General features: G+C 29.5%; 1 protein-coding gene across 1 annotated transcript in view; it reads right to left on the reverse strand.

Annotated features, from left to right (window-relative positions):
* Nucleotides 1–771: 771 nt before the first annotated feature.
* Nucleotides 772–8,767, reverse strand: part of LOC106472619 (ubiquitin carboxyl-terminal hydrolase 25-like) — a gene marked incomplete at its 3' end in the record, with an annotated part of 36,568 nt that continues 28,572 nt past the window's right edge. The window contains 7 exon segments of the mRNA XM_013933270.2: nt 772–816; nt 818–1,021; nt 1,874–1,944; nt 2,786–2,982; nt 4,274–4,417; nt 5,734–5,829; nt 8,004–8,131. Coding sequence (XP_013788724.1) covers nt 772–816; nt 818–1,021; nt 1,874–1,944; nt 2,786–2,982; nt 4,274–4,417; nt 5,734–5,829; nt 8,004–8,131 — 885 coding nt within the window.

The following is an 8,767-nucleotide window of genomic DNA, read 5'->3' on the forward strand; positions in this document are numbered from 1 at the left end:
AGCTACTATGATTACATGTTAAGATCAACGAGTAAGATCTAGAGACTCAGATAGCTACTATGATTACATGTTAAGATCAACGAGTAAGATCTAGAGACTCAGATAGCTACTATGATTACATTTTGAGATCAACAAGTAAGATCTAGAGACTCAGATAGCTATTATGATTACATGTTAAGATCAACGAGTAAGATCTAGAGACTCAGATAGCTACTATGATTACATTTTAAGATCAACAACTAAGATCTAGAGACTCAGAAGAACTAGAGATTTAGTTACAATGATTACTTACTAAAATCAAGAAGCAAGACCTTTAGGCTTAGACAGTAACTTTGGTAATGTGTTAAGGTCAAGAAGTAAGACCTAAAGATTTTCTACTCAAAACAAGAAGCAACATCTAGAGACTTAGCTAGCTATTGACATTATGTATTAAGATCAAGAAGTGAGATCTAAGGTCTTAGGTAGTTACTACTATGGTTACATATTAAAATCATGAGGCAAGATCTAGACTTAGGTAGCTACCATAATTATGTATGTCCTTGTAAATTAGTTTTCACACTTTATGTAAGTTTTGAATTCATACAAGCTTCTGTCTTCACTGTAGGTTACTTTAAAGTATTTTAAATATTTCAAACTTATTATTTTTATCCTGTGACACAAAGACACACAAATTTAGCATTAGGCAAGTTACACTCTTTACAAAATGAAAATGAGTTAATGTGTTATTTCACACAAATATTACAGGACATATTAATCCATTAAGCTACCTACATTATTAAATTCATGTCTCACCAGTAAATAACTCTTCTCGTTTACTATCCACATATAACAGGCAATATGCAGAAGCATGGTGAAGACCACCCACTGAATCTTTTATTAACTCTGCCCATGATGCTTCAGACACAGTTACATCATTGTATTTCAGCCACATTCTACGTTCTGGACAGAAAATGTATGCCCAATAGTGGCCTGAAGCTGCTTGACCTTCGTGAACAAGCACAGCATGGAGTCTGTAAGGAACCTAATAGCAACAAAAATAGCACTGTGTATTCATTGAACTGAATCCTTTAACAAACCTAATAACAAGAAAAAACATTAGATACAATACAATAACAAAATTTTTGGGATACCTCATAGAGGAAGAGACAATACTTAATACATAATAGTCTTTAAAGAGCCCATAAAATAAAAGTAAAAACAAATATCACAAGAAGCTTTTACAGAAGCAAGAGAGAAGATAAAAAATATAATCAAATCTTCATAAGTAAAACTACTATAATAAAGCACATGAAGCTTATATAAATCACAACAGAATATTCACAAAGTTAACATATAAAACATTAACTGAACCTTTTACTAATTCACCCATTGTATTCTGATTTCTTATATTGACAAGTAATCCCATAGTTACCAACACATTTCTTATTTGACATAAATATTAATATATATATATGTCTCCAGTATAAACTTCACAATTCCATACTTATTAATCATTTAGTATTATACATTCTGTAAAACCTAATAGTTGTGGTTTCTTATAACTATCTATTCCATACTTATTGATCATTTAGTATTATACAATCTGTAAAACCTAATAGTTGTGGTTTCTTATAACTATCTATTCCATACTTATTGATCATTTAGTATTATACAATCTGTAAAACCTAATAGTTGTGGTTTCTTATAACTATCTATTCCATACTTAAACAATTCGTATCACCTGTTGTAAAGCTGACTTGCTGTACAAGTCTCTGATATCTGTCTATTTCATACTTATAAATTCATTTATTAACTCACCTGCCATAAAGCTTACTAGTTTCATAGTTTCTTACTACTATATATTCCATACTTACTAACACATTTGTTGTCTCACCTGCTTTAAAGACGACTCATTGTATATCTCTCTGATGACTTTATCTATTCTGTCAATCTTTTGCTGGAGTTCTGAAGATAAAGAAAAGTGAAAATAAACCAAATTATAATGCAAATTTCTAAGTAATTGTATAGCTTCCAACACTCTAAAAACTACTATCTTACATGAAACTAACCTAACTTTTCTATCTTACCTGCAAAGTTTAAAATGTAGTGTCATCCAATTTTTGCCTTAACACTGAGTTATCTGTCATGTCTAGACATGTAGAACAAGATGTCAGAAATGAACCAATAAGCTACACACATATTTTAATGCATTATGTAGTACAATGTGTAATATATAAATTGCAAGCAATAAAAACAGTATGTATAAACCCGTTCACAATAATAGTAATTAAATGATATAGAATGATAGCAGAACATGCAATACAGCTATCAGTGTCAGAAGTCATTTAAAGTATCAACATATACTACACCTTTAAAGTTACTCTGTTGGTTTCAAGTTAGTTTATTTATAATACATTATTTTGAATTCACTACAAATGTAGGATATAATATATATTTGTAAATCCATAATGCAACTGTTGCCGTATGAAACAAGCTCATTTTTAAAGATTATATTGTCTGTTCTGATTGCTGTTAATATAGATGACAAGTTCCTCATGGATATTACTTTACTTCATATACACAGCAACTTCCTTAATTTAAAAGAAAAATTTATGTTCCACCCAATTCAATTCTTAGAAAAAATATATCTAATGCTACCTATAATAAAGTAGTTAAATTTACTCCAGCTTCCATACAACAAATACTGTGGCTCCGTTAGAAAAAAAAATCTTTCGACCCAACTTTTTTTTTGTTTTTACTCAATATAAAATTAATGGTTCTCAAAACAGTCGCAACTTTAAATTACCTCGTACATCATTTTCAACCTCAGTTCTCCATCGTTTCAAACACTGCTGAAGGACTGAAAGCTCAACATCTGATACATGTCTTGGGGTTGGGGAAAGGCCACTTTGAAAAGCTTGGTCAAGCTTACTTTGCCCTGTAGGACTGTTCCAAGTAGCATCATTTTTTGTAGGAGAGGTGCTTGGCGAGTCACCAATTACACTGAATCAGAGAAACACAGGCTATGCATTACTTTTTATACAACATGACATTAGGTTTTAATGTTTACACTAACTCCTGTGGTTTAACATAATACAGCACAGATACTGAACAGTTCCAAATTTCTTGGAGTAAACTTAAGGATAACATGTTAACTTAGATCCAAATACAAGTATTGTAAAACTTAATGAATATTTCTTTTCTTTATTTGAATGCCAAGTTTAGATTCTTTGAAATTGAATGAAAAGTATAAAAGAAGAACTGATAATAAGGGGTTCCTATTCAACAAGCCAAATATTATTTTCAGTTAAAGTATTTATAGTACAAGGTTGTGTGTGATACTAAAATGGTTTATTACTGGGTTATAAAAAAAAGACAATAAGAAATAAGAACCTCAAACAAATGCTACATTAAACACAAGAAAAAAGCAGAGTGGTTTATGTGAAATTTCTAAACAGTGTCATTAGTTTTTGGTTAAGTTTCAATTGAACTATAAGAAATATTTCATATGGTTCATTGGTTAGGATTGAATAATATTTTAACTTAAGATTTCAATCATGTTTTACTAGAAATGTATAACTAATCAAAGCATTGTTCCACCAGTTAAATTAGAATGCTTGATCTAAACATTGTCCCAGTAATTCCGTTTCAACGCCTGGCTAAAACATTATTTTAAAATTAAATTAAATATTCTGATCAAAACATTGTCCTAATAATTAAAGTACAAAGTCTAGTCAAAACATTGTTCGAACAATTAAATTAGATAGTCTGATCAAAACATTGTCCTAATAATTAAAGTACAAAGTCTTGTCAAAATATTGTTTGAACAATTAAATTAGATAGTCTGGTCAAAATGTTATTCTAACAATTAAAGTAGACAGTCTGGTCAAAATATTGTTCCAAGAATTAAATTACATTTATATTAGAACCTGGTAAAAACATTGTTCAAACAATTAAAATAGAATGCCTGACAGAAACATTGTTCCAACTCTTCAGTATACTGGCAAAAACTTATTGAGTTGGAAGCAATCCAACATATTTGGTTTCATATCATCTGTTGAGTCTTTAAGGAATTACCCTGACATTTAAGCTTCTCTAGCATTCCACTGTTTGCAGCATCTGAATAATGCAGTGTATTTAACACATTACCATTAGGTTGAAATTGTACAGGGATCCAAAGCAACTAATCAGAGTGAATGACTAAATAAAATTTTTATAATGAATTATTTTCAAGTTCTGCATTTTCAACTTTACTAAAAACATGAAATACTTTGAGGATTGTTATCATCACTACCTGGATGCTGATGATGGAGAAGTCATAACAACATCTTCAGATGTATGAGGAAAATTATCTGACTTGCTCTCCACAAACTCAAGAGTATACTGCAGAACATCTTGTAGAGGAACACGTTTAGGTCCTGACCCATAATTCAAATACCTAAAGAGTGATACTTGTACAAGTTAAAGGAAAAATTAAAAGCTGTCATTCCTGTTTTAATTGAAATATTTCAATGTTTTCAATACTTACTTCATTGAAGTATCAGGTCACTTAATGTTCTATTTTATTAACCAAAAATAATTACATATAAACAATATTATTAAAATTAACCCTATGTAATTTTTTTTTCTTCAAGCTTGATATTAATAAAAGTCTCAAAATGTCTTATTCAACTGGTTTAATGACAATTTAAAAATTTAATTCAGTGTTATGGCAAATTTTACAAAAATATGTTCTGCTCGTAAAAAAAAAAACAATTTTCTACAACTGTAGAAACCAACATTTCTCCAAGACTAATATGACATTGTCACTTTTTTTGTGTGATGTTATACCTGGCATTCTTTATTGTAATTTTATTATCTATAATCAAATTAATCCTTACTTGTTCCAGTGAAAAGTAACCAAAAGGAAGTATACACGCACAAAATAAGATGAAAACTATAACAAGATTCTGGCTGTTTACTCTACTGTGATGTGTATATTATGATTTTACAGTATTCTGAATTAATTTTATATTTTTAATCAATTTAATAATACTCAGGTAATTACACTCCATGTGTGTGAACATTCTCACAACATGTATATTTAGAAAGTTGTGATTTTCAAAGTTGTAATTACATATAAAATATCTCCAGAAATGAGACCCATAACAAAAATTCTTTAAAGATTAAACTTTGGTGTTTTTTCAATTAGTGTTAGTGAACAAAGATTAATTAGAAAATTCTCAAATTAGAATGTCTGGTCAAAACATCATTCTGAGGACTAGATCAGAAAGTCTGGTCAAAGCAGCATCCCAACAATTAAATTAAAATATATGGTCAATAAACTGTTCCAGTTATTTAATTTAGAAAGTTTAATTGAAAGAGTATTCCAAGAGTCCAATTAAAAGTACGATTAAAACACCGTTTCATCACTTAACTATGAAGTTCTGATCAACATTTTGGTTTAACAGTGGGTTAACTAAAAACGCTGACACCAGTTTTCTATGATAACTGGAACAATAACAAATAATTATTATCTAAAATAAATTATTCTACCTAATCAAGTCAGATAAATTTTAAAATATTCAAAATAATATGATAATATGAATTACTCAAATAATACAACACAATTCTAAATGGTAACATTCTTTTCACAAGATAATAAAGAAGTAATATACACGATTACTAATTTTTATTTGTCCGGTTGAACGATAATAACATACATTTTGAATCTGAACATCATCATTGAATGAAACTATATACTATTAACCTTACTTTTCTAAATTTTTCTGTAACTTCTGACGCTCTTCTTTCAACTTCCATACCTCTTCTCTCTTGGACCTTATGATATTTTTATTATACTCCATATACCTGAAATCACCAGCAATCCTTTAACATTATTTCTTGAAAAGCTATTCAGAATAATTGTTATTCTCAAGGTTAATCCTCAATAATTAAACAACTGGAACCATTGTTGTTGTTGTTTTTTTTTGTCAGCCCATGTGCCAGCTTCTGACTGTTTTAATGCATACATCATAATGGTTGAAGCATTGTTGTGTGAGTCCAAAAAGAACAAAAACAACTGCATTGATAACAGATACATTTCTACCTTTGATTCTTCAGTCAGCATCAATACATCATTCAAGCATGAAATCTAGACTGTTTAGCAGTTAAGTTCTTTTGTAGGTCCTATTTCTGTAATAATTCAGCTGGATACTGTCCTTTGGGCAGTTTTATAGATATAAAGCTCAAAGTATGCCAGACATTGTATTTTGATAAGGTAATCTCACTAATTCAACTGTATATGAAAGTATGTGTCATTTGTTTATTTATTACTCCATGTTTTATTGGCTTCTATGTGTTATATGTACAGTTATTAAACTCAATATACAGATGCACGTTCACCATGTGTAAATGCTAGACCAAGGGTTGTATTCATATCACGGACAGAATTCAAGGAATTTCACCCTAGGTGTAGATACAAAAGTATTTCCTAATTATGTTGTTTTTTCTATACTATACAATGTTCATATCTTACAGCAGTGGTAACCTTTTTTATGCTACCTCATAAGCAAGATAATCTGATTCAGCAATACATTAAAAAATGCTGGAAATGATAAATATTCAAAATTATATCACTTCCAAAAAAATATAGTATTTGAATGCCTAAATGCTAGTTTAACAGTTTAAAGCCCATTGACTGGTATAATGCCACCCCTGCCCTTGCATTTACAAAAACTAATAATTCATAAAAGTTATCATATATGAAACACAGACACTTGAAACACATGGCATGACGATTATGGGATCTTTTAAAATATAATTTATTTTTTTATAATACAATAAAAACCACTATGTAACACAGCTATTTATTACATCGTTACATGACCCACATAATCTTTGACCTGAAAGCCAGTTTTGGGATCTTTTAAAATATAATTTTTTTTTATAATACAATAAAAACCACTATGTAACACAGCTGTTTATTACATCGTTACAAGACCCACATAATCTTTGACCTGAAAGCCAGTTTTCGCAATAAAAAAAATCATTTAAAGCATCAAAACTAATAAAAATAAATAGTATTTATCTCACTGTTTTATATATAAAACTTATCTATGTTCTCATTTAACTAATTTATGTAACGTGTTCAAAAAAAAAAGATGTCATGTCTAACTTTGCCCGAAGGCAAGATACAATTCTATATACAAATGATGGCCTTCATTTACAAAACTCGCTGGTTCTTGTAAACAGAAAATTAACATCCAAAGCAATTACTTTAGTAAAATACAGGAAAAACTCATTAAGTTAATTTAATACCTTACCATGGCTTACAAATAATAGAAGACCATTATTAATTTATAATAGAAATACCCCCACATAGCCTTCATGCACCTCAAAATATCGCAAGAAAATTTTCAGCTTTAAATTGTAATGTAGCTATACAGGGAATTTAGATCTAACAAAAATAAACTGCAAAAAAAAAATAATTACAGATTTCAGATGATACATTTACAATTTTGTTAACTTGAGAAACTTGTAAAGTGTAAAACAAAACAAGTGGATAGCTGAATTTTTTACAGTTCTTCACATCACCAAATTCAAAAAATTCACTATGTAAACTACTTGAGCTGCAAATGAGTACAAAAATTACAGATATGTGGCTTAGTTTTGCCAACTGACCAAGTTGTATCTACACAGGTAAGAAACTTAATGATTTCCATTAATGCAAGCAGTTTTGATTTCTATTTAATGACTTCATCCAAAATAAATGTTAATAAAACTTACATCAAGAGAAAACTTCAAATCTCAATATTTCAGTTATAATTTTATTTTGGAAGTAAACTGAGGGGGATACATCACTTAATTTTTCAAACTTAATCTCTTCATTTGTCCCCTGTAAAAGCCCGAGATACTGAGCTAAGATGGGTTAATTTGATTCTTTGGTGTGGAGAATACCAAAATGCATATTTTAGACTTAAAAACAATTTGAGTGAAATTTAAGAAAATTAATTTCTATGCATGGAGAAAATGAGCTTACTCACCTATCCATGTATATGAATTCAGGAAACTCCAACTTGTGGTGAATTTTCTCTGGCCGCCCCAGTTGCTGGTTAAACTGAAATCTGGATAGCTCAAACAAGAGAACTGGTGGTAATTGAGTGAACCAAGTCTACACAAAGAAAATACAAGCTACTTACAAATAAAATATTGGGTATCTAAGAACAATAAATGTAATGCATCATTAACCACAATCACTAATGCGTACATTTGACACTAATGAAGTAATTTTCACCAGATTTAGAAAGTTTAATATTTGTAACTTAATCTTCCTTTTTCACTTCATTGGGTCAAAACTTTGAAAATATATGGCAAAAAAATTACCTCGTAATCGATGTTTTTCATCAAAAACTACACCATACATTAATATGTATTTTCTTTTTCACTTCATTGGGTCAAAACTTTGAAAATATATGGCACAAAAATTACCTTGTAATCGATGTTTTTCATCAAAAACTACACCATACATTAATATGTATTTTCTTTTTCACTCTTGCTTCGCTTGTCTTTAAGTTATTCTCAGAGCACGACCAATCAATTAAAACTATTCTTATAACGTTAACTTGCTTGAAACTTATTTTCTTTAAAAAAAAAAAGGGCATATACAATACAGAAATACATCTAAACTGGTAGAGTAGGTATCTAAATACATCTAAACTGGTAGAGTACGTATCTAAGTACATCTGAACTGGTCGAGTAGGTATCTAAATACATCTGAACTGGTCGAGTAGGTATCTAAATACATCTG

Source organism: Limulus polyphemus, unplaced genomic scaffold (genome assembly GCF_000517525.1).
Source record: "Limulus polyphemus unplaced genomic scaffold, Limulus_polyphemus-2.1.2 Scaffold5472, whole genome shotgun sequence".
Lineage (NCBI taxonomy): Eukaryota > Metazoa > Arthropoda > Merostomata > Xiphosura > Limulidae > Limulus > Limulus polyphemus.